This window comes from Brachypodium distachyon, chromosome 3 (genome assembly GCF_000005505.3).
Source record: "Brachypodium distachyon strain Bd21 chromosome 3, Brachypodium_distachyon_v3.0, whole genome shotgun sequence".
Lineage (NCBI taxonomy): Eukaryota > Viridiplantae > Streptophyta > Magnoliopsida > Poales > Poaceae > Brachypodium > Brachypodium distachyon.
Genome location: NC_016133.3, coordinates 57,395,701 through 57,421,438, shown reverse-complemented (window position 1 = coordinate 57,421,438; position 25,738 = coordinate 57,395,701). Strand labels below are relative to the sequence as shown.

General features: G+C 43.7%; 4 protein-coding genes across 7 annotated transcripts; 1 reads left to right on the top strand and 3 right to left on the bottom strand.

Annotated features, from left to right (window-relative positions):
- Positions 1 to 3,117: 3,117 nt before the first annotated feature.
- LOC100836561 lies at positions 3,118 to 4,985 on the bottom strand. Its single transcript, XM_003570528.4, has 2 exons — positions 4,025 to 4,985; positions 3,118 to 3,908 (listed from the first exon to the last, which is right to left on the bottom strand). Exons 1-2 carry the CDS (start codon positions 4,499 to 4,501, stop codon positions 3,900 to 3,902), a joined length of 486 nt encoding a protein of 161 aa, XP_003570576.1. The 5' UTR covers positions 4,502 to 4,985; the 3' UTR covers positions 3,118 to 3,899.
- An 838-nt stretch (positions 4,986 to 5,823) lies between these two features.
- Positions 5,824 to 19,338, bottom strand: LOC100831864 (DNA repair and recombination protein RAD54). 4 transcript variants are annotated; one of them, XR_001406644.2, is made up of 24 exons: positions 18,868 to 19,338; positions 17,455 to 17,832; positions 16,787 to 16,873; positions 16,405 to 16,645; positions 16,161 to 16,286; positions 15,994 to 16,050; positions 15,823 to 15,909; positions 15,519 to 15,614; positions 15,294 to 15,344; positions 15,054 to 15,128; positions 14,871 to 14,957; positions 13,934 to 14,025; positions 13,729 to 13,861; positions 12,338 to 12,457; positions 12,146 to 12,259; positions 11,961 to 12,044; positions 11,765 to 11,845; positions 11,629 to 11,687; positions 10,330 to 10,525; positions 10,134 to 10,232; positions 9,402 to 9,842; positions 9,026 to 9,197; positions 8,326 to 8,427; positions 5,824 to 6,193 (listed from the first exon to the last, which is right to left on the bottom strand). XR_001406644.2 is itself a non-coding variant. In XM_003573006.4 (21 exons), the coding sequence occupies exons 1-21, from the start codon at positions 19,164 to 19,166 to the stop codon at positions 9,507 to 9,509; spliced, it is 2,898 nt and encodes a 965-aa protein (XP_003573054.1). In that variant the 5' UTR covers positions 19,167 to 19,338; the 3' UTR covers positions 9,355 to 9,506. The 4 variants fall into 4 exon arrangements, 1 of the variants encoding a protein (XP_003573054.1); XR_002965394.1 differs by having other exon boundaries at positions 9,150 to 9,197; XR_731938.3 differs by lacking the exons at positions 5,824 to 6,193; positions 8,326 to 8,427 and having other exon boundaries at positions 8,946 to 9,197.
- Positions 19,339 to 20,750: 1,412 nt separating this feature from the next.
- Positions 20,751 to 21,619, bottom strand: LOC100831564 (calmodulin-like protein 5). The gene has a single exon (XM_003573005.4). It carries the CDS (start codon positions 21,335 to 21,337, stop codon positions 21,035 to 21,037), a length of 303 nt encoding a protein of 100 aa, XP_003573053.1. The 5' UTR covers positions 21,338 to 21,619; the 3' UTR covers positions 20,751 to 21,034.
- Positions 21,620 to 23,156: 1,537 nt separating this feature from the next.
- Positions 23,157 to 24,437, top strand: LOC100836256 (cell number regulator 1). Its single transcript, XM_003570527.4, has 4 exons — positions 23,157 to 23,394; positions 23,545 to 23,616; positions 23,733 to 23,945; positions 24,098 to 24,437. Exons 1-4 carry the CDS (start codon positions 23,223 to 23,225, stop codon positions 24,187 to 24,189), a joined length of 549 nt encoding a protein of 182 aa, XP_003570575.1. The 5' UTR covers positions 23,157 to 23,222; the 3' UTR covers positions 24,190 to 24,437.
- The last annotated feature ends 1,301 nt before the right edge of the window (positions 24,438 to 25,738 follow it).

The following is a 25,738-nucleotide window of genomic DNA, read 5'->3' as shown; positions in this document are numbered from 1 at the left end:
TGGTGAGTTGGAGAATAGAGTGAGCCTTTGTGGCGTCTCTCCCTTTGTGGTAGAGCACTCCTCCAAACGGAGACGTACACCGATCTCAATAGGTGGAACTCCAGTGAAATCTTCGTCTTCCCATGTGGTATCATACTTGCCCCCTTTACTTACTTGTTTTACCTCATTGTCTATAATTTGCTTCGGCTATTGCACTTCATACTAGGGTTGCATTCCTTTTAGAGAAGTTAGCGGACCCTAGGATTAAGTGTTTGTATCTTTCAAGAAAAGAAAAAGAAAAGTTAAAATTTGTTAGTCGCCTATTCACCCCCCCCCCCTCTAGTCGACCATACCGATCTTTCAGACACGGGCTTCCTTCCAACTTTGTTCTTGCCGAAGAAGACTCGAAGGCCAGCTCTCCCCTGTCGTGCGGGAACGATACGTGCGTCCATGTACGTCCCGTTGCCCACTCTACTGTACTCTACCGGCCTGTATGGCCGTGGCCGTAAAGCCCATGGCCTCGCTTAGCGTAAAGTTCGGCTTGTCATCGTTTGCGCTGCCGCGTGCTGTAGCCCGAGAACTGGTGTTCTTGTGAGTGGACGAACGCCGTTGATCTGCAAAGTGCCTTCGAATTTCCTAAGTCGGACTTGTTTGGTGTGAGTGCATTTTTAAGTCACTAGTGTTTTGCTATTTCAGGATTTTGGGTGTTTAGCCAAAACTCTCAAAAACCAAAAACATTAGTGTTTTTCCAAAAAAAAAACACTAGTACGAGAAGTGTTTTAATTTGGTACAAAAACGGAGTGTCTTGTGGGGAAAAACTAGGGATAATCCCCTCTAAACCCTTCCTACCAAACAATCATTTAGGATTTCTAATGTTTTCAATTTGAAGTGGATAAAAATCTAGAAAACACCCAAAAAACTTCTCTAGTGATTTCGTCAAGATTAAGATCTGACGGTTCAGTCTCTCGAAGATGTGCATGCGTGCGTTCACGGTTTAAATGAGTGTTTGTGAGCGTTGTACCGTGTTTCCAAAAAAAAAGTCCTAGATCATCCTGATTGACCGAATGACAAGCGTTGCTGCCTCCATTGATTTTAATGATATAATGATTGAAATTTGCATAAATATGTAGAGCTACGAAACACTGACATAAAAAATAGTCAAATTACAAAAGTAATATGTTTGTTTATTCATGTTAATGAAGGACTGTGTCGGGTGAAACCTCTATCCAGTGCAAACAAGAAAACTTTCAATCCTAACAAATTAGATCTCAAATAAACGAACCAGATAAAATAATAGAGGTTTCAATGAAACTCTCCTTAAGAATCCTACCTCGTGAGGATTTTCATACCTTTTCCAAAATAAAACTTCTTTAAGCGATTAGAGGTCCAGTTGTTGTATATTTGAGATTTATTGGTTAAAATCGAATTTTTTATTGAATATAGATGTTTTCACTCGATACATTTCCTTCATTAATATGAACATGCAGATATATTACCTTTGTAATTCGATTATTTTTTTATGTCCATGTTCCAATGCTCTAAAATTTACGCTCGTTCCAACCACCATGGGCTTCCGGCCTCCGGTGCCGGCGGCTTTGGGTGGAGCTAGACCACACCACACGCCTCTACCGGCAGTCTTGTTAATGAGTTAGGCCGATCGATGAGCGTGCATGTATAGTACGCCATTGATGAATGTGATTGTGATGGTGCGTTGCATGCATTCTGGCGATAAGACGGGACGGCGGATATATTCGTGCGGGCCACCGGGGCTGCTGCTGATCGAAGACAAACCGGCGCCGGCCCGGCCCGGCCCCCACCAAGCACGGGCCAGTGTCTCACGGCCCAGGCGTACCAGGAAGGGCGGGGTTACACGTTGATTAGTCCTCGTTCCGGGGGATCCGGAATTCTCGTGATCCATCGGCAACACATATTCCAGATGGTTTGTTCGATCAAAGTGACCTGACGGGCGTCTGAATACACGGTCGCTGCATGCCCCTTGCTTTAGCTGATCAAAGCTCGATCAACGACACTTCAATTTGTCCCCGATCTGAGAAAGAATCCACTACCTTGTTGCAACGTCACGTCTTCCTTAGCGGCCGACGCAACAAAAGCAGCCCACTAGCTCTCATTGGCAAAATCTTCACACGTACTGCGTAGTTCCTAAATGTAAGTGGAGTACTCAAGAGCAACACAAAAAGGGAAATCTTTTGTCCGGAACTCCGGACTGCGTAGTTCAGGATTATTATTTTCAAGTCCTTTATATCAGCTACTCCTATGTACTAGGATTTGCTAATTAGTACTAGATCCGGAAACAATACACCGACAAGTTTCACAGAATGAAGCTCCGTTCCTTGGGACTTCAATCGTTTTCGTTTTGAGCGGTTCGGGGGTTGATATTGGGCGTATATACGCCATGACGCCATGTGATGGTGCCGACCTCTGAAGGTGGGAACAGTTTGTAGTTTGAAGGGACTACAGTCAATTAAGGAACGCATTATTGTCCTTAACTGCAATTCCTTGATTTGTTTAATCCCTGATCAAATTACAGGAAAACGGCCTCCTCCTATATTTTAAATCCAATCGATCATTGTGTTGTGCTATAATTGCTTCTGTCCTCGATCGTTCCTGGCTTCCTGCATGTTTCATGAGGACATCGGGGGGCAACTTTTGGCGCGCTGCCGCCATAGACAGATCCTTTCATTTCGCAGGTGTACTGATCCAGCAGGTGTGAGTCATGTTTGCTTTCTGCCCCGCAGCCATGTTTGCTTTCTGCCCCGCAGCTTAATCATATCATAGGATGTAGATGATACTGAAATATAGTGCTCATTTTGTAATGGGCTTAGGCTTTCTTACAAAAAGAAGTTCCAGATGAGACAGTTCAGTTCTAGCAGGAATTGGGAAAAACCGTTCGAAACATTTTCTAAGACCATCATACTGACAACAATAGAGCTCAATGACTGAAGTGCTCCACAAAGTAGAGCCTTCAATTAATTCCTTGGAATTTTTCGGTGCTACGACCACTTAAGGACCTTTCGGTGCTTATCCTGTTACACGATCCACCACTACGGCTACCGACTGACAACCCATACTGGAGACAGATCGAGCGGCCACGAAATCCGCTAAAGCAACACCAGCCTCTTTGTATAACCCCTCCCCCATTTTAAAATTTCCTCTGTAAAGAGGCATGGCAAAGTTCAACCATTGGCCGCAGCTAGAGCCTAGAGTAATACAATAATTAACGCTGGTATATACCCTACCCAGGGAATTGAAGATGCATCGTGCAGGGGAGAGGACATGTCGGGGAGCTAAGCTTAGATTGATTAGCTGCTCTTCATTTCTTCGTCTTCCTTCTCACAGCGCACGCACTCCTTCTGTGGCTCTTGTCTGCCTTTATAAACTCACATACAGCAGAGCAAGGAGACAAAGGAGCACACAGTTGCATGATCCCCACAGGCCAGAAAGGCTTTAGCTCCATGGCTGCGAGGAGCTCATGTCGTCACAGATCTGGCCATCTGGCAAAGCTAATCATTGCACCATAAATTTTTCCCATCTACACAAGCATTATGTACAGGCCGGCTGGGCAGGTAAACGAACCAAAAGATGTGAAGGAAAAAAAGAAGATTGGGATGAAGCGATGGGGATCTAGAGGACAGCTAGCTAGATAGACAGAGCACTTATGGAAGGGAAAAAGAAATTACAGAATCGTTTGCTCTTCAACACACACTGGTCATCTAGCTGGCTGGACTGCTGGAGTATCACACTTAGAAATGAGGCAACCCAAAACAATCTACAAGAACTAGTTGCCATTGACAAGCAAGAAGAGATCGATGATGATCACGACAGGAGAGATCGCACGGGAGAAGAAGAACAAGAAGATCTTCGTGGCGTCTAATCGAATCGATCCCCATCGATCTGTCACCTCATAGATCCTGCAATGGGGTCAAACAATCTGTAATGAGACAACCTGTCGTTTCACCATCTCTTAGTTAATCAATTAAAATTGAACTAAAACGTGGACGACCATATGCAATGCCAGCCAACGGACCTGCTTGGACGACGCGGCGATGTCGGTGGCCATGTCGGCATCGAGGGCGACGACTCTGTCGCTCTTCTTAGCGTTAGAGGCAGCGGCATTGGCGCCGCCGACGCAGAGCGACTTCCTTAGGCCGAGCATCTCCCTCCACCGGCTGGACCCCCTGGGCGACGCCGCCGACGCCCTGTCGTCATCGGCACGGACGAGCTCGTCCCGGAGCGTGGTGGGCGGGCGGCCGTCCGCGGCCTTGAAGGGGAGGATCCTGCCCTTGGAGAAGAGCTGGTCAGCGGCCATCATGGGGTGGCTCCCCACGGAGAACTCGAAGTTCTGGTCCTCCTGATCCTGGCACCGCAGCCCCATTGCCCGGTTCTGCACCGGCGGCGGGGGCTCCATGGAGAAGTCGCTGGAGAAGGATATGCGCGGGCCTGGCTGCCCGGCGCCGCCGAACGCCGCGCCGCCGTCCGGGTTGTACATGTTGATGCATGCCATGGCTACCTAGCTTAGATTAGATGCTGCTCGATCCCTCTAGTCCGCTAGCTCGATCGTGTGATGATGAGGGCCTTTTGAAAGGTGGTGTAGTGGCGTGTGATGAGTTGAAACGGGGCTGTGATGTGGGTGATTGTGTGTGGGAAATTCAGAACGGGGGCGCACTGTTTCGGGTCTTGAGGATTTGGATGCGTTATATAGAGAGAACGGAGCTCCCTGGGTTGATGTGCGCTGCAATTGTTTAGCACCGCCTGTCTGTAGTAAACGGGTGATGATTGAGCTGGAGTGGAGAGGGTGGCTTGTTTTTCCAACGGTAAAGCAAAGGATCATAAAGCTGCGTAAACTCTACTCAATACTAAACCTGAAACTTGAAACCTCAAATGGACTTGCTACCGGTAAAAAACACCACAACTGCATCATTGAAACTTCTCCGACTGTTACATTTCACTGTTTGCTAGAGGATGAGACCGTTCTGGAACCAACTCCTGATATTATTTTTTTCTGCATGTCAGCTCTGGGATAAGAAGGTTGGGTTGTTGATATGCGATCTTGGGAGGATATATCACAAGTCTCAATACGAATCGGATGCATGGACGTACGTGCGGCGCTCATGGGGGCAGAACTGAGCGTCGGTGTGACAGCAGCTATCTTCTTTTATTGGGAAGCGTGCTAGTTGCTTGGATCGGTAGCAAATGCTGGGATCCGGCCATTTCACCATGGTCAAACAATGGTTGTCCAGGACGCCCGCCTTGCATGGCCCTTTGCAATAAGTACCAGTTTATAATTGATAGTGGTATAACCATAATAATCCAACATGGTGGTTGGATAAGGTGAATCTTGCCATGCCTTAGTTACACCTGGTTCCTACCCTTTAACCATTGAGAAAGCAAAAGCATGTGCAACACCGACCAAAGCCACTTCTGTCCACCTTTGAGATTGACACGTAACTAGGGATTATTTAAATTTCTAAATACTTGTTTTAACAAGACAATATTTTACTGATCACAATCTTCGATTACATCCGGAGACCAACACACAGTCACTACTCAAATGCTCTCTTTAAAACAAACATATAAACCAAATAATACAGAAAGAGTAATATGTTTTAAAGGAAGGAGCGTATTATTTATTGAAATCAAAAGGACTAAAGAAGAATTTGACCTTGCATTTTTAGATAACAGAAGAGTACATCTCCCGACAGCCCAGAAATCGACCATGATGGCTTATCTAGATTTTGTTTGCAATGTAATAATGGAGCCCAAGGGCGGAATGATTTATTTTTTCGAATGCGCCAAGGGCATAATTATAGTGGGGTTCCTGAGAAGTACGGGAGAGAATACCAACCTTTCGTGCATTCCAAGTGTAGAGTACAACAGACACCAATCCATAATTGCAGGGGAATTAGCAAGGTTACAAGGTGCAGACAAGAGTCCCTTTCCTCGTTGAATATGACGATCCACCGCACCTCACAGGATCATACTGAGCGGGCAACTGTTTGATATCATGCGAGACAAGGGAATCGAAGGCTTTGTTCATGAACCGCATACCAAGGAACAAGAAAGCCGTACGGTCTGACCGGCGACTGGGAGTGTAGGTTCGGTGGTAGCTTTCTTGCCGTGGATTAGGGACCAGCAGCCTTGCGAAGACATGGCGTAGAGGACCTGAAGAACGGACCGGACGAGCCCAGAAAACGACCTACATAGCAAACGAACAAATGTGCTGTTCACGGGGAAAGCGACTTCGTGGTAAGGTCTGATGCAGGGTAATCTCTAGTGAGTACGACGACCAAGCAAAGAATCGGAAAAGTTGGCAGACTTAACTTCAAAAGAGACCTGATTTACATCAATTAGTCTCACTAGACACTTCGACAGGCCTAGATATCATTTGAGAAAGGGATTATAGTTTGACATCTCATGGCAGTGATGGTTAAATCCAGTTACAATTTTGCAAGCTAGAAATCAAATCTAACACCCAGACATGAATTGCAATTCTAATTTCTTCCAAATTGGAACTGTCTATCATAATTCCAAACTTCTGCTTAGTGAAACTGCTAACCTGGCAGTTTTGGACTTTGGTGAAGTGTACATGCACATGCAGGATTAACAAAAGAAATGCTAACTAGCTTAAATATACCCGGAAATGGAATCAGCAAGGCAGCAGCAGAGGGAGAAATTAGGTACCAAAATCATTTGACCGATACTTGACTGGTTTGTTATTAGCCAGAGTGAGCTGGCGACATCGACCTATCGGAATTGGACCACGTGATCTCAAAGAATCCTCCTCACACCGGTTCCATCTCCATGACCAATGATAATATGGGTCCTAGGTCCTGTGCCTCCTACAGGTCACCTCACAGCGGACCAGTCAAGGAGTTCTTGTTCCGTAGTAATGTCTGTCCTATTTCTATTGAATCACAACTATAGCGTCTCTGTTTCAAATAGGACCATCAAAAGTAGTTTCATGATACCTCGAATAGCACCGCATGCTAACAGAGGGCCTGTAATATAAGGGAAATTTACAGGCAAGAGAAAGCGAGCAAGACCGCTAACCTCAAAATATATTCTTATGAAAAAACTATGATCGTGATGGACATTTTTTATACTGCTAAGCAAGCGAATAGACATTGCAGAAAGCAGGCTATGTCTCAGGTCTCCAACACAGGGCACACACAACACTGATCGCTAATTTCTAAAAATTTTCAAATATATTTATAAATCCAATAAAATTTGTGTGCTATGAAAGCACTTTTCCATTAAAATATGCAAGCATGATTTCGAGCATTGAAACTAAACATAAAAAAAATATCTATAATCAAAGCTCCAGAAGTTTGACTAGGCCTATCTCCAACAGGTCGACTTTTTATGAACTGGAAGTAGCACTAGGCTGGTAACAAGGACAACCGGCAGGGCAGAGTGCTTGTTATTTTTTATAATAAATAACTCCTAATAATTGTGGAGTCTAATGTTCTACAGTCAGCATGTTCCCTTTAGCAGCCAAGGAAAGATGTAAGAAACAATACTAACAGAGTCCAAGATGACCCTCAAGACATCATCGAATTTGACACTTCTCCCATTATTAACAAACATAAGGGTTATATTAGAACATTAGTATTGCTGCGACACAGTAGTATCAAGGACAGCAGAATTAAGATGTTATGCTCTGAAAAATTGGACCTTATGATCATCTATATCAACAGTGGAAGGGCAAATTAAGTGACTAAGCCATAGGGCGTCGCATCATGAATATAATAGTTCAAGTTTTTAGAACAATATAATTAGTTATAAGGACTGTATATGAGCTTTTGTAAGCATTTGTATGAATATTATGTATGCAATATTCTTATAAATAGAATGATATATTAGCAACTGGCGACAAACCCTTTTATCAGAAGTTCAGAATAAATTTAGAATTAGGAAAAGAAGATCAGGTCGAGCCAACATTCATGTGGAGAAATCTGTATAAGTCTCCCACTTAAGTTAACTTGCATTAAAACCTAAAGCACCACACAAAGGTCAAAGTTTAGTATAAGCAAAGCTCTTAAGATCTACAGGACCCATGTGAGCACATGAAGAGCACTAATTCTTTTCTTCCAGCAATGCATTAACTTGTGTGACAGCACATGCGAGGAATGGGAATGAAGACCAGTCTCATTGTGACTCAACTCACTACGTATAATCAGATCTCAAGAAAAGACGAAGGGTGGGACATATTTTCTTGTAGTTATAACTAAAGGTGAAGATTTGTAATTATTATTCTATTAATACATATACCGTCGGAGCGTCTCCTACAGTTTTCGGTAAAAAAAACTAAAGGTGAAGATCACCCACCTTTTTTTCTGGCTACATATCTCGTGTGGGAAGAAATTTGTGACTCTTCAGCAACAGGGCCCAAATTCTAATACCAGATACATACACCATATCAATGATAACCTGGGGAAAAAACGTCCAGCTTATATTGCAGCAAAGTTGTATTTCAACTAAGTTTAGAAGCACAAGCCCATCCGTAAGCAGGGATTCCATTTTTCAATGTACACTTATCCAAGATTAACTAAATAGCAGCTAGGCTGGATCTATGACTACTTTGACTTGACTATGCAAAGGGAGTGAGTGGAACAGTGCAAATGCCATGCTTTTAGTACACTAACTTAAATGTGTGGCTGTCCCCCACATGGTAAGGCCTAATTAAGGACACTGGAGGTGAAAGCAAACGACCCAACTGGCCGATCTAGTTATTTGCCTGAATAACACACTCAAATCGCTAAGTTGGTCTCCTGTGCTTACTGCAGATCTGGCTATTTCTGAATTTTTATTAGGGTAGCAGCTACGAGCAGAACATCTTTTTATTAGGCCATGTGGAGAGGCATGTAGTACAATTATAAACCAAAACTGATTTTAGAACTGCATGTATAACGTGACTACATGAGCTAACAAGAAGGTAACTGGAAGCCTAAAAATAATAAGAATTGCATTATGACCAGCTGTGGAAATTATTTCTAGACTAAGAAAAAAGTGTCAAAACAGGCTAAACCTTTTAATACTGCATCAAGTGAAGTGAAAAGTAGATCTATAAATAAGCTCACACATGCCGTGCATTCTGTAGCAAGAACAATAAACCAGCGCCAGACTGTACAACAAACGTACGAAAAGTGAACCTTTGATGGTAAATGAATTAGACTAGCAGCCATTCGTCTTGAAATGATCTGCAAGTTATCAACAACCATGTCAGTGTTTCTTACTCTTGATGGAAAGTCCAAGTAATGGATAGTGCTCTGTTAACTGGAAAAGGTGGTTAGCATCTAAAAGCTATATGTGCTTTACATTTTTAATAAAAAAAAATTTGCTAGGCATTCTACAAAGTGATGCAAGCTTATGAGGGAATTATTTCAGGTGATTATGTAACTCACCATCTCACTAACTGCGTATACTTACAGATGATAGTATTTACACAGCACAATAAAGATCAGATGATGAAATTATCACTGGAGAATTTAGCTTCAACACAGATACACTCAAACAAAATCATCATCAGACATATCAGACGCAACATGAAGTTTTTTAGTCTGAGGTTTATAATCTGAAGAGTTGGTTTTATTCAACCCTTGCAAGCAAATTGGAGATGTCCTTCTTGATTTAGTTGGGCATTTCAAAGATGAATTCTTCAAATTGAATCCCGTCATCTTCAAATTCTTGCCAAGTGAAGATTGCCATCCAGGTTTGTTAGGAGAATTTATTTCCGCCACTTGTTTTTCTCCACTAGCTGTCATTCCATTTGGTGTTGTTAATCGCACCATAGATTCAACTGGAACAAGTTTCCCATCAATCTGATTGGTGAAAACAAAAGAAACCTGCAAGATGTGCATGCCATTTGTTAACAGTTACCAGAGAACAAGTTAATCAACCTAAACTCAAAAGCACAATTCACAATATTCCGAAGTCCTTAAAGACTTAACCAGAAGACAAAATAGTTTATTTCTTTATCGTCTAAATCAATGAAAAATTGTAAGAACAAGTGGATCCAGTGCAAGAGGTGGAATCTTACAGCATGTGGAAAAACTTAAGAAGTGGAGGAGGTGTGAGATTCGTGAGTTCTAACACAAACAATGCCTATATATAAAGACATGCACTGAGGCTATCACCTCGTCACCAGCAGAACTCTGGAGTATGGTATCGGGTACAGTTGATGGATCAGAATGATGGCCCCAACTTCCTAAATCTTCTTCAGAAGGTTGGTCAATCTGAAATGAGCGTCAAAGGAGCATCAGGCGGAAGTTCTTGAGATTTGAAGCAATTGCAGAGTTGCATTCCACAGAAAAAGGGGGTCACATGAAATACCTGTTGATTTGAACTATTCATTTTCTGCACACATCCAGAGATCTCTCCAAACCCACCAATATCAGTATAATATTTTTCTCCTGAGGTCGAAATCTTGTTGTGCTCAATGGCTGCTGACTCCAAAGAATTACCATCTAACAGCATATAGCTGTCCTTGTTACAACGGTTGCACTTCAAATTTTCATGTATTTCAGACCTGCGAAACCACATGTAAGGTGTGTACTGAATAATATCAACTACCTTGCTGCAATTAAATGAAACTCCAGTGAATTTGGATGGCCTTTGCATCTTTTGAACAGTATTAAATGGTAATAACTAGGCTAAGCTTCAGAACAAGTTTAGTTTCTATAAAAAGCATCCCTGTAACAGTTTTTAAGACTATTCACATCCATTGGCAGTTTGACGTCAAATTACACTCTCCATCTAACAGGAATGATAGTGAACTGTTTTTATCAAACAATTTATGAACTAATAAGGTTTTATTTTTTACATGATATGCAGTGAAATGTGATCTTCTTGATCCTCAGAAATAATTGTGGCTGCAAAGGCAACTTAGTAACACCTACATGGTTACATATAGGACAAGCAGCTGATACCATATTATTTACCCATACGGCTTAATGATTGACTGCAGAAATTTGAGCACACGCACACACAAAGATCAGAAGGGCAAGTTTTTATCAAAGAAAAAGTGAGAAGCGAGGTTGCAGTATTCTCTCCTGGGGAATCAAACCCAGCTGACATGGAGCACTGAACTAGCACTATCCTCCACTGCATGACTTGATGATAATGATTAACCAGAAAACGATGGGAATGCTAAGGGCGTGTACAATGGGGTGACGTCAGCCTTTCTTAGCGATGCCACGTAGGATAATTAATTGCTGATGTGGAAGAGAGAGGAGTGAAGAAAGGCATAAGCCTTATCTTAGCTAAGAGATGATCTCTTCACAAGAAAGATAAAGCAAAAAAAAAGGCAAATTCCCCATTGTACTAGTTTCACCTTTTCTTAACATTTATAAATTTAATTTTATCCATCTAACCTTTAATTGTAAGATAAGGCAATAAGAGATGACCTATTGTACAATATGTTTTATTATCTTTTCTAAATGACATGGAACACATAAGAGAAGGCTGCCTTATCAACCATTGTACATGCCCTAATGTTCTTCTCCTACCCAGTTCCCTCCTAGTTTATCCAAACCATGTCAAGAACTCGTTCCTGAATATTTTAACAGAACAAATCTAAATGACAAAATGAGAAAGGGTAAGGCCACACTATAACGGATCAGCAGAACTCACCTGACTTGTTCATGAAAAGTAAAAAGATCACGCAGATCTTCTGTTGAAAGAGAACAGCCCTGTAACACAAAGATGTAAAATCAACATATTTACTACTTTCAAGGATTAAAATAAAGCAAAAGATCACTCCAAGTACTTGATCCTGCATTTTGGTGTTCCCTTGTTCCTGTTGGATAACTTTTTGGAGTCCCTCTTTCGACATTTGGCGCTGATATACCTATCGATGAATGTGGCATATGATACTGTCAGCAGAAGAAATTAGCCGGCAACTCAGGATTCCTTCACCAGATATTGAAAAGATATATGAAAATACAAGATTCGGAGTTCGAAACCTTTTCCTCAATGGTTCCAGTGCTCAAGAACCTGTAAATGTACACTCTCTTCTTTTGTCCATCTCTCCATACTCTAGCAGCAGCCTTGCAGTGTCGATAGATGGAAAAGTTCAGCTCAGACAAGGTGCATGGAGTTAAAAAAAAAACTTCAGAAGGTGATGAATCAGGGATGAATAGATATTAACCTGCTTATCATTGGCAGGGTTCCAATCAGGATCAAAGAGAACCAATCGATTTCCACCCACCAAATTAAGCCCACAACCGCCTGCCTTGCTACTAAGTAGAAAGACAAACTCATCCTGCCAAATACAGTAATTCAGATATAATAGTACGTTCCAAGTTGTTTGTTCTTCAGGATATAATGCAGATTTACGTACTCTAGACAGATCATTGAATTGGTTCACCAGCTTTTGCCTTTTATTAATGGATGTTGCTCCATCAAGTCTAACATAAGGGTATCTTCTTTCCCGGCATAATTGTGCAAATAAATCTAATGTCTGCACTTTTAGACAATGACAACGGTTAATTATTCCAGTTGTGCAAGTATTCAAAGAGGAAAATAATTATAACAAGTAATATCTTCTCTGAACACAAACAAGGTCACTAATTCATTTAGAAGTGCCATATTCTCTCATTTGTTGACAACCATACAAAGAATATGTAGTACAGGTAGGCACAGCTCTTCTAAAGTGCAGAAACAAGTAGTTTTAGAATTTAGATATATCATTTTGACAGTTCAAAAGGAAACCAAACATATACACCGATATAGATGATCAACATACTTTTACGGAGTATTACCTATCTCTAAATTTACTCTTAATTTACAGTACCATGCTCTCTACTTAGTGCTGAGGGGGTGGTGGTCGTAAGATGAATACCATTTGTAGTTGTTATGATTTTTTTAGGGAAACTGTAGGAAAGGCTCTGACATAAGCATGATATAGTTGTTATAATTAGTGTCCATATGGTAGTCTGACCATAAGCAGGAAATCAGGGAATGAAGATTTTAGGATTAATAATCACTTAATACCATCCCTTCGTTTTTCAAAAGTATTTAGTATTTAACTTGAGAAAAAACTTGGATTGCCTTTTTAGTTTCAATAGCCACTAGCAAAGTATAAAGAAAACTATATCAGGTCCAAGGTTGCAAAGCATGTAGAACTTTCTAGTCAACAAACATATTGGCTCATATTGTTGCTTTAAAATAAGAATGTGAACCCAGTTCATTTTATTGCTGCAAGACTCCAATAGGGTTTTCAAAATACTAATTTTCTCATCACCAACGATACCTTCATCCTTTTTCTCTTTTTAGAACATGCAAGAAAGAGCTTTGCCAATTCATGGAAGAGAGGAACTGTTGTGGACTACCAGGAGGGCGTCCAAAGAGAGAGGGGGTCGGATAGAAGATCTGGCAAGTTGAGTTGGTTTAGGAGAAGAGTTCGTGCTAGGGTAGGTCTAAGGAGTTCAATTGTCTTAGGGTCATATGGATGCATTGTACCTCAGGTTAATCAAGGAAGAAAGAACTTATCTATTATCTCTCCATATATTCTCTCATCTAGCCTAAATCTATCTAATTCCAAGTTCCAACAGCCATACCAGACGGATATCTTCACTACAGTAGTTATCCTGTTGTGGATTTAGGGCTGCAACAGGAACAGAGTCTAAATCTTACAACATCCATCCCCAATGGACTCACATAAAGTGACCAACAATACCTTATCATAATGACACAATGGCATGTCAAGTTAATACACCATAAACACCTAACCTGGGTATAATTTGATACAAGGACAATACGATCATCAGTTTTCAGGCGGAGGTGGCCCAGCAATCTAGCCAACACATGCATTTTGCCAGATAGTTCTACCCACATTCCTCCTCCACCAGTCCATGATCCAGATCTTGCATAAAATAAACAATATTTGTAAGTTGGATTAGCTAATTGAGAAGCTAGTAAGAGAAATGAGTAATACCTTCCTTGAAACAGTTCTGGAGGGAAAAATCGTAGACAATCATCAAAATCAGAACCTCCTGACTTGTTACTTTTTATGGTGTCATAAATTAGCTGCAATACGAAGATAACAAGACAATTGATATTTGTCATAGATTTTGCATATTGTAACTAACAAAGTGAAATTATAAGATGAGGAAGGCTATAATCTGTAAAGCAAGCAACATCAGGCAAGTTTTTTTTTCATAAGCTATGAAATCATATTAGTAGCTTCCTTGCTGCAAGGTAATCAAGGAATAAAAGGTAGTGAAAGGCCTGATTACCACTTACTAAGTCCATTCTGTGTCCTACAAGGATTATGAAGTCAACTTATAAACTGCCAATCTATGCTGGATACATTATCATGACCAAAATTTAAAATTGTCAAGAGAATTTGCCTTGACAAATAGGAAATCCCACTATGCAATGCAGGATACCACATGTCAGCAATAGAGGAGAAGCGTACCATGTTATGCTTAAGCCTACAGTGCCTGAAATAGTGATCTCTTATCTATTACTACCATAAATAATGAGTTAGTTACAATGGTGGCTTCAACCTCCCTAAAAACATCTTAACAAAAAAAACAAATACACAAATCATCACATGAGTCGAGACAAAGCTCAACCCGTTGTGGCGGCAATGTTGAGGATGCGGTGTAGTCCAGGCAGGGACGGAGATATCATAATGCCAGGTGAGGAGGACATGAACCAAGTGCAGTGGCAGAGCTGAATGTGTTGAGCAGAGTGAGCTCAACAGCGGCAGCTCAACATGCTAGGGTTTAGCAAAGTATGGGATTAAAGTGGTTCCAGAAAAAACAAACAGATGCCAATAAACTTTGGACGCATTGTCGAAGCTACTTCCACTGAAAGAGCATGATGAATGCATCATAAGCAAAAATACCAAAAACTAAATTATTTACCTTTGGATGGTTGCATAATTTCTTAAGAGCAGTAATGTATGCCAAAATTTTAGATCGCTTTGCTTCTTCAGATATCAAGCGTTTAACCTGTGAGTCAACAATAGAATATTTTAAATATAAGACTGCCTTACATGTGCCTACTAAATTTTGACTGAAACTGAGAACACTGTAAAATTGCCTCACATTTTTGGAATGTATGAAGTGGTTGTACAATGTCGTCTGCAAAGGAGTCAGCTTGCAGCACACTACTTCAACAATCTATACATAAGCAAGGTTAAGTAATACAGATGAGGCGTTTGCAAAAATTAAAATAAGGAAGGAAGGGAGAATCATTAGAAGAAGGATAGCAAGTACATCATCAAAAAACATTAATCAAATGTGCAATGAACATACTAGGCCAAAGATACACTAGACAGAACATACCTTTGGTGGCAAGTGATTGGACAACAGGGCATTTGTTCGTCTCAGTATAAACTGAATATCATTGAGAAGCCATCAGAATTCAGAAGGTAATACATCAGGTAACAAAAAAAATAGTAGAAGGGAATGCATCCAAACCGTCTAAAGGGGATTACAGCAAAACATGTTTTTTTTTAGAAAATGACGTAGTGTAGTGCAGACAAATTTGTTCAGAGGGAAAACACATACCTGATTTACTTTTGCACTAAGCTCACCAGATCTCTCAGATCCCAACTTTTTTTCTTCTGCAGTTGCTGTGGGTTCTCTTCCGCAAATTATTGGGGCCTTCAGTTAGGGGCAGATAATGTTAGTTAACTACAGAGCAAAGGAAGATAGAGTGCAATTTACAGGAATCTCACATAGTTATAGGTGCACAAGTAACACCAAAACAACTTGGATAACAAATCTAATTATGTCCAAAACACAAATGTGTTAATAAGCAGTATTAATTAATAATTTAGCAGTATATCTTGGTACATATAAAATTACATACTTCATAATATCTGCGGAAATATGCAGCATCCCCCAGAACTCCTGGATTTGTAAAGTTTACCATTGAAAAGAACTCTTCCAAATCATTCTGCAACACAAAAATGAATATATCTAAGTTCAAAACAAAGGTTCCATCTACAAATATGAAATAAATACGAAAGCAAACAAATACCTGCATTGGGGTACCTGACAACAAGATACGCCGTGTACAAGGAAGCGCGGCTAAGGCCTGGCACATAAAGTGGTTTGATAAGTTTAGGTAGAACAAAATCAGAGAGGAACCTGAGTACAAACAACTAATGTGTGTACGAATGTAACTGAATTCGGAAACTGATAAACCTTATTTGTTAGTGTCTGGTCATTTTTCAGCCTGTGAGCCTCATCACATATGAGAAGGTCACAGCTTGCTGGTCTTTCAAATTTTGACGAATGCATGCGGAATGTCTCATAAGATATGATAAGTACCTAAAGAAAATTCAAAGGCATATATTTTTACCAGACATGGTCAACAACTTGCAAATAGCAAATTGTAAGCATGGTAAACATGAAAACAGCAAGAAGAAGAATTTGGGCAAAAGAAAACCTGAAGGCGGCTTAAGGGCTTTAAGAAACTTCCTATTCCAGAAAGAACATCGGCACGAGTGCTTTCACAGAGGGCAAGCAGCTGCACTTTGCCTTTTAACCACTTACTTATCTCGGATTCCCAGTTGCTAACTAGGCTCGTGGGGGTTACAATGACTGCTCTTTTAACCATTGGCTTACCATCAAAACCTTGAGCGAGAAGGGTGTATAGTAAAGCTATCGACTGTAAAGTCTTTCCCAATCTGGAAAGCATAAGGTAGTGTCAGAAATAGCTTTATGCAACAGTGACTAAATAAAAGGGTTTAAACGCAGAAGCATTACATATTTACGTGAAAGTATAAAAACGGGCAAGATGGAGTGAGGGATTCGTTCCAATTTATTACCCCATGTCATCAGCTAAAATGCATCCAGCAATACCGTCATCACTTAGCAACCCAGAGACGCAGTCAAACATAAACTGAACTCCTTCCCTGCATTAGAACACAAGCACGTGAAGCGTTGCCTGCTAAAGTAGAACTAAAATTGCCATCCCAGTGATTTTTTAGAACAAATAATCCTTCTTTGAAATAAAGTTTTGTTTGCACACCATAAGTCCATAAGTTGGATCTAACATCAGGGACATACAACAGCTTAACTGAAAATACAGCTACAGTAGCAATATGCAATGTCTATGACTATGACAACAACTACGGAGAGCTTTTCCACCAAATTTTTGTAAGAAATCTGTAGGAGAGGCTCTGACTGAGAAAATATTAACAAAACAAAGTATTTACAAATGTACAAAGAAAAGAGACACAACACAGACACACTGAATGCTGAAGAAACAGACCCAAACCATGACCAGCTAACAGCCTAGAAGACGCTCAGGTAACAGACTCCTCCACCAATTCCAGCCAATCACACAGGGCTGAATGGAACACATCCTTAACCCTAATACTCTGAGCTAAAAATTCCACTTAAAGTTAATGCGTGATTATCGTGTGTGTATTAATTCTACTATCTGGCATGTAAAAATGAACAGAGGGGAAATAGTAACAGGACTGTATATTACCTTTGATGGGGCCGAAGGTAACGTACAAGCAAATTATCAACTTCTATTGCAGCAAAATTGTTGTTTTCCTTGTCGCATCCCTCGGGTTGCCACAAAATCAATGGCTCAATGCCAGGTGGAAGAGACTCCTCCTTTTCTAAGGAATCATCACTAGCAATGGTAGACGATTGAGGAAGATTGCTTATAACTGCAAATGGCTGCATCGAACCCCACGGGACAAATCTTTTACGGGCTGAAAGGCGCCGAGCAAGATGCTCGTTATTTTCACTGTATCCATTTTCACACGGAGGTTTGAATGGTTTTCGAGCTATTGCTGCTGCATCGGAAACTGAAAGGATACGCGGAATAAGTGGTTGCCTTCTTACAACCAAGTTTCCCCTGACAGAAACCAGAAAAAAAAACATAAGTATATACAAATAAGAGCAGGCATTTGTTAAGCTATAGTTGATCAAGCCAAAACAAATGTTGGTGTGTACAAGGCAAGCTAAGAAATATGACTTAATTGGAGTAAATAAGGTCATAAAAGCTTGATGAACATTAGCAATATATCACATGGAAAGATAGTTCGAGCTCACCAATCTTTTAGTTGACCAAATACAATGAGATTGCAGGATCCTTTAAATCATATAAAAGACTACATTTATCAGCTTGACAATACTCAGCACTCTCTGTCATAACTTTATAACTAAAGCCCTGCTACATTCAAGACCACGCTTAATCAGATCAGCTAACTATTATTTACTGAGAATGCAAACTTCCTTGACTAGGCCAATATGTCAAAAGAGATAGCACAAGACAAAATATAGCCATCTTAAATCTCAGGACCCATATTTGTTTCATTGGATCTCCTGCAAGGTCATTCTGTACAGCCGTGCATACTCACCAGACCACACTTAAGCAGAATGGTTTTCAGGACTCGGATACTCCAGAACAAAATTCTCAGGAAATAAGCCCATCAGGTTACTTGGAAACAACCAGTCCAGTCATTCCAGCGGGATAAAAAAACTTATCTACTCTTGTAGCATTTTAAGCTACAGATGCCTTTGGTTTGTGTCTACAGGGGGTGGTATTTAAATCCTAGCCTATTGTTTTGCCCAAAAGGGCTACTGTGTGGGTGAAGTAATTTGACTTGGATCTCCTGGCACCGGATCAAACACAGCCAAGCTAGGCAAATGGTTTAAATGTATCTACTATGATGTGAATTAATATACCACAGGGGAATGCTCCAGGCTGATGGCATCTGAAACCTACAAGGCTGTGCTATAACAATTCACGAGCATTCATCAACTAGTTTCGTCACCGTCAAAATCTAGATGAACACTTACACGAACCCTAGGAATCCACTACGATGTGCCAATACACCACCAGCACAGACACGCATACATCGGCCAAAATGGTCGGGCCAGGGCGTACCTGACGAGCGCATCCACGTTCTGCGATTTCCTCTCCTCATCAGGAGCCACAGCGCCGCGCCGCGCGCCCCGAACTAGCCGCCCGCCGCCGCCGTTGTCGCTGCCTCCCCCTCCTTCCTCAGCTTCGTCGTCGACGCCGCCTGCGTCACTGCTCTCCCCTACGTACTCTTCGTCGTCGTCCACCTCCGCCCCGCCCTCCGGTTCGGACTCCGACTCGTCGGGGTCGGAGGAGAGGGCGACGACCTCCTCCTCGTCCGCGTCGCTGCCACGGCGGTCGCATCTGCTCCTCGATGGCCTCATCACACCTCCGGCGAGTAGAATAGTGAAATGGGTATCGAATCGTGTGGATTTTCCGTTTGCGGCTCGGCTTTTGGGGAATTTAGGAAGAGAACGGCCGGGGAGACGGGGTTTGGAGGCGCTGCGAAAGTTTTGGCGGTATGAAGGAGGGGAAGCGTGTCGGGGAAGATGCTGGAAAGAGTGGAGACTAGAGTAGAGGGAGAGACAACTGGGCTGGATATGGGCAGTTAAAGGCCATGTTAGAAGCCCAGACTTGTGACTTCCCCGCTTAGAACCTAGGGCATACGTGAGTGGGCTCTGTATTCTAAAAAAACATGAGTGGGCTCTGTGGCTCCGGTCCAGGTTCCAGATTATATGCTTTGCCATTTCGACGTCTTTTTCTCAAAAAAAAATGCCATTTCGACGTCTTTGTATCCTTTTACGTTCTGACAGCGAATTAGTGACATGTGATCTGTCTCGTCAATCGTGTTTTTTTATTTCGATTTGAGATAGTCCACCGCATGTGCCATGCGGTAAATTGCTACTCACTCCGTATTATTCTTGTACCAATGCCAAATTGCTCTAAAAATCTGCTAGAAGTGTCTAAGAACATTTTGAGCAGTAGCTCCTAAAACAGGATCTCTAAACTATATCTAGATACTCTCTTCAAATTTTAGGTCCTAAAATTTACAAACATCTTCGGCAGTACAACATATTCCACTGTCCCTATTTTGTTTATGACACGTGGGTCCTATATGTCAGTATCCCACTGTCCCTATTTTGTTTATGACATGTGGGTCCTACATGTCAGTGACATGCCTTTTCTTTTTTTTCCCTTTTCTTCTTTCTTCCTTCTTCTTCCTGAGGAAGAAGCAGCGGCGTGGTGTCGTGCCCTTCTTCCCGAGGTCGCTGGCCGTGGGCGGCGGAGCGGCGTGGCCGAGGGCGCCGGCCGCGGTCGTGGGACGGGGGCGACTCAGCGGAGGGCGCGGGCGACGCGGCGGAGGGGTGCGGAGGAAGGGGACGGGTGCGCGGAGGCAGCGGGGCGGCGGAGTGGCTCGGCGGCGCGGAGGCAGGGGCAGCCGCGAGCGGCGGAGGGGCGCGGAGGCAGGGGAGGCGGTCGGGGGCGGCAGCACGGAGGCGGGGGAGGCGTCCGGGGACGACGGACTCGCACGGTGGCGTCGCGGGAGGTCGGCGGCGGCGGGCGGAGGCGGCGCGGGGAGGTCGCCGACGGCGGACGGAGGCGGCGCGGGATGGTCGGAGGCGCTGCGCCGGTGATGTAGAACGCGCGCGCGCGGGAAGAGAGCAGTGGGGGGAGAAGAAGATGACGTGGCGTGCGAGAAGGGAGAATAGGGGCTCCCTCGGGGGTCCATGTGAACAGGGACTCGAGGGGTGTATTTACATGCCTCCTGTTTAACTCAAATAGGTCCCTGTTGAAGAGTTTTTTTCTCAGTCCTTAAAAACGGGATAGGAATCCTGTTTAGAATCCCTGAAGATGCTCTAATGTGGAAATGATAGCCATAATTATCCAGCAATCAGGAGCTGTTCTTGTTTATGTTTTTCTAGTGTTGTGTGGTAGTTAGTCCAGCAGAAAACCGCGAGGCAACGGTCGGACAAATCCTCCGTATATTATCCACTGACCACGTTTTGTTCGTATGTACAGCAATCACATGGTTATTGATATGAACATATCTTACATCTCTGTACTTTCTGCATACTTTCCAGATATGCTGCAGGATGGATCACTGCTTAAAACCCTTTCCAGAGCATCAGTAGTTGAAACCAACCAGACAGACAACCAGTACACTCCATACAAAATCCACTTTAATTTACATCCTAATTAACAAATCAGGCAGCTATAGCACAGGTAGCAGTAGAAGAACTGTCGATGATGATCAAGAGCCGTCCTGCAGGTCGGCGGCCTTGACGTGGAGGTTCCTGCGGGCGAAGGCGTAGAGCCGGCCCATCTCGTCGCCGTCGACGGCGCCGTTGCGGTTGGCGTCGGCGTCCCGCAGGGCCTCCCGGGCCTTCCACCACGCGAACCACACGTCCAGGCTGCGCAGCGCCTCCTGCAGCTCCTCCTTGCTGAGCCGCCCGTCCCCGTCCGCGTCGAACTGCGCCGCCCACGCCCTGAACTCCTCCACCGTCGCTTCCCCCTGCCGCGGCAGCGCCCTGTAGTCGTAACGCATGAACGCCATTGTCTATCGAGATCTTGCTTCTTCGTGTCTCTGTCTGCGGATACCGATAAGGCGCTATATATACAGCATTTGCACTTCGGTTGCGGCACGTTTTGGCGCAGGTTTTGATATGATGCGGGGTGATTTTCCGGCTGTTAGGCGAGATCAAACGGACTAATTGGCGAAGATCGCTTGCTTTTTTCGACAGGTAACTATGTATGAGATTCGATTCGATTCTTGAACATGGTAGCATGCGCGAAGAATCTGATGCCTTCGCCGTTAATCGGTCCGCTTCTGGTACATTTGCTGCGCACGCATGGGACTGTGCTTGCCCGAACGCTTCGATCGGTCCACCTTGCAATAGTAATATTGAACTCGTGCGGCAATGACCAAATGAGGGCAGGTGCTGGCCTAATCATCATGCATGTTGTCAGTGGTAACCAACTAGCTAAGGCATTCCTCGTTTCTATAAGACAAGAGGGGACTCTGTTCGGGAATTAATATTGGTAAGCTTCCTTCCGAGAAGCAACAATTGATACGGATGCGGTCAATGCTTAGCCATTAGGTAAGCCGTTTGTTAGTCAATGAAGTCATCAAATCCAGAGGGCTTTTTTCAATGAAGTTCAAAGTATTTTATAATCCATCTAGAGGCTCAAAAAGATGACCCTGAGGGTACTCTTCAACCCTCCCCTTAGTACAAACAGACAAACTAAAATTTAAAATCACATCGCTTGGCATAGAAAGGCGAAATTTTCTAACATAGAAAGGTAATGAATTTCTTTTGTTTGTGCATCGGAAAGGACATATGTTCAGACTATTTTCAGTATTATGGGAATATAAGGTTTTTTCTGACATTCAACCGAGCTCTTTTGATGGAAAGTTAACGAAATATGCCGCGTGTTGTGAGCGTCTGCGGTTGTATTGTGTTTCTAAAAAAACCGTTACTCGATGGCACATGGAAAGAACTGGAAACCGTTATTCACATGCAGAGAACTGAAGACCGGTTTTCAGGTTAAAAGCCTTTTTACAGTGGGATGGGGAAATTGAGATCTTACTAACGGTACAAAGGAGATCCCCCTTGACCCTTGTAAAAAATGCAGCTGCTGTTAACCTATAGGAAGTGGCTATTGATTATTGAACCACCAAGGTTTCGCATGTGAGCAAGTAGCTGTCTTCGAGACAGGAAGAGCAAACCAATGAGCAAAAATGAGTACTGTATCCATCCTGATATAAATACATCTCTGTCACCTCGTTTGATTAAACTTCGACACTATTCATACCTAACCAATTTTATCTGTTTAATAACAAAGTTAGCCCCAGACAGCAACTTCTGATGCATTGTTCGCTGGCAATATGGATAGGAAAGTACCAGATATGATAGCAAGACCAAGACCCTCGTTTTCTTTTTCGTTCTTTTGTGTGAGGTGGCTAGCAAAAGCAAGACTTCAGACTTGGCGCATGGTTTTGTAATCTCAACTAACTGCACATATCCTGAAGCATGTGGTATTCAGCAAGGACTCCTACTGATGTTTCAATGAAATTCAGGGAACACGCAGACCTGCATCGTTTAAGAGAAGGGACAAAAACAGTCACAAGCATCTTTCAACTTGCTTACATCCGAAAAAAGTGCACTGCTAACTACAATCATACAGCATCAAAATTATCCAAGAGAATGGAGCTGCCATCGGGTGCACTGTTTAGCAGTACCTGGCTCGAAGACTTGTCATTGATAGACTGATTGGCAGCAAAAAAAAAGAAATATAAAAGAAAAGACTTGCGAGAGACTCATGGCAATGGGGTCAAGGCTCCTTTGCATTTGAGAATCATTTAAAGCGGAACCAGGTCCATCCTGCCTTTCGCTCCAGCGCGCACGCATAAACAAAGCACACGGCCGTATTCCCAAGCAATGTATCCCGCTGCGCCTGCCGACGCATACGACAGGTACAGCAACGGAACTCCTCCACCGTCGGCGCCGGCGCCGGCGCCATACCAGCACGCGATGCACCAAGGGCGCCCCGCCGGCGGGCTCACGCGATGGTCCACCGGCCTCTTCCACTGCATGGACGACCCCGGGAACTGTAAGTCGTCTCTGTCTTCCAGTAATCGATGCTGCATCCTTCGATCCATCCCCCTCTTTGTCAGAGCTGAGAACTTGAGAAGTACTCCTTGGTGGAGCAGTACAGTAGCCCATGGCCGCTCGAGTTTAACCGTCCATCTCTTTCCTGAAGGTCTCATCACCTGCCTCTGCCCCTGCATCACGTTCGGGCAGGTCGCTGACATCGTGGACAAAGGAACCTGCCGTGAGTTCTTCTAGCTAGCTCCCTTTCACCTGCCTCCCTGTGGCCTTCTGAAACCAGTGAAAGACCAAAGATTTGATTGTAGTTGTGTCATGTGGTTGCTCGATTTTTTTGCGCAGCGTGTGCCGGGAGCGGAGCGGCTTACGCGGCGATCTGCGCGACGACGGGGATGGGTTGCCTGTACTCGTGCGTGTACCGGACCAAGATGAGGGCGCACTACGACCTCGAGGAAGGGGACTGCCCTGACTTCCTCGTGCATTGGTGCTGCGAGTACTGCGCGCTGTGCCAGGAGTACAGGGAGCTCAAGAACCGCGGCTTCGACATGGGGATCGGTAGGTGTCCGTCCTCCTTTGCATTCCATTATTGGAGCTATATAGTACTCCTGTAGCACTGCTGGTTCGTTGCTTCAACGGAAGCAGATGCAGATGTGCCTTTGCTTTTGCTTACACTGATGAATTTGACGATTGACTTTTGCTGTGACAAGGTTGGGACGCCAACATGGAACGGCAGAGGAGGGGCGTCGCCGGAAGGCAGGTGATGGGAGCACCGGCCACGCCGGTCGGCATGATGAGATAGGTGGTGGTGCTTTGGCTTTGGCTTCCGGTGATTCTTGTGCTGCTCTGGTGCTTTGCTTATTCGGCGATTCTTGTGCTGCTCCGCTGTGTCGTCGTTTCTCCTCTCTTTTCTGGTTTGTAGTACTTTGGGGTCACTGCCTGTGCTTTTCTAGTAGCTAGACCCGTAATGTAAGTACTTGATTCAATGGATTTCATGTAAATTTGTAACGCGTTCGTAAGTTATGCAAACGGTTAATGGGTTTGATGATTGTTCCTGTGGTGATGGTTGTCTGAGTATTCTCACTCAGTGTTTGTACAGAGTTCATCATACCGTTTTGAGGGGGGGGGGGGGGGTGTTTCTGCAAGTCTAACGATATTTGGATTGTAAGGTTTACAATTTACCAATGACTTCCCGAAAGGGATGTCAGGAGTATCATTGTGGGGCTTGAAAAAAAATTGTTCAGGTCAAAGTAACAAAAGATCCGACAACTCGTATGGATGAATCTACGAGGATAATTATGACCAAAAATCCTCAAGATTGAACACATCAAATCTACAGCGAGGAAAACTCTAGGTTTTTATATTTACATTTTTTTTGAGAACTCCATTTTTATTGCAAGGTCCTAAGAAAAAGAAACAAACGACGACCCACCACATCCCGGTTAGTGCCTCCGGGCCCACGATACAGCCCATAAAAGTGTTCGCACTAATCCAGTCCACAGGACGTCGTCGCGGGGACTATAATTGTAGTGTCCAGTGGGCTTTTTCTATGGGCTGGTAATAATGCGAGGTTTGGGTCTGTACCCATGTGGAGAAAATACGCCATTTGGGGCTTTAATCCAGTGAATCAAGACCTGAGTGCAGAATGCGAGGGTCGATCGCCAGTCCTGCAGTTCGCCACATGCTTGTAGACAGTGGTAAAAGTAAAACCCAGGTCACCGCGTCTTCCGTCATGGAGAATCGACAGTGCGAGACGCGTGCTTGCAGTTATTATACCCCACCACCAGCCGGTCACCACTGTCTCACCGGCACAAGGAGCGACGAGCCATCGACACGTCCGTGTGCCGCACGAACTGAGCAGCCCTCGATCGGTCCTGATCGTGCCCGGTGCCCACATGGGGGGCTCCGGATCTGACTGACTGACTGACTCATCGTGGCCTTTTTAATTTGCTGCGGCGGAGCGGAGCACGGGAGCATGCAGGAGACTCTGCCTGAGACGACGATTAGTGCCCGCGAGGTCGCCGATCTGTTTGTTTCTCGTGTTTCTTGGTGATCGGCGCTTCGTGGCATCATCGTCGGGCAATTTTGTTCATGGCGTTGCCTGATTCTGTGATTCATGTGTGTGTGGTCGAGCTCTGGTTCTCGCCGGCGCGGCTTCCATTTCTTTGCTGTTTTTTCGAAGATCGCAGCCAAAGACGTAGTCCGAAAAGGGAGAGCCGCTGAAACCGAAGTATCTGGTCGGAGAGAGCGTGAGAAGAGCGCGACGCAAGGTCGGCCAACATGGGACCTTTTTATGAGCCGCTTTCTTAAACGTTCCTGTAACATGACTCGTCCCGTCTAGCCGGTCTAGA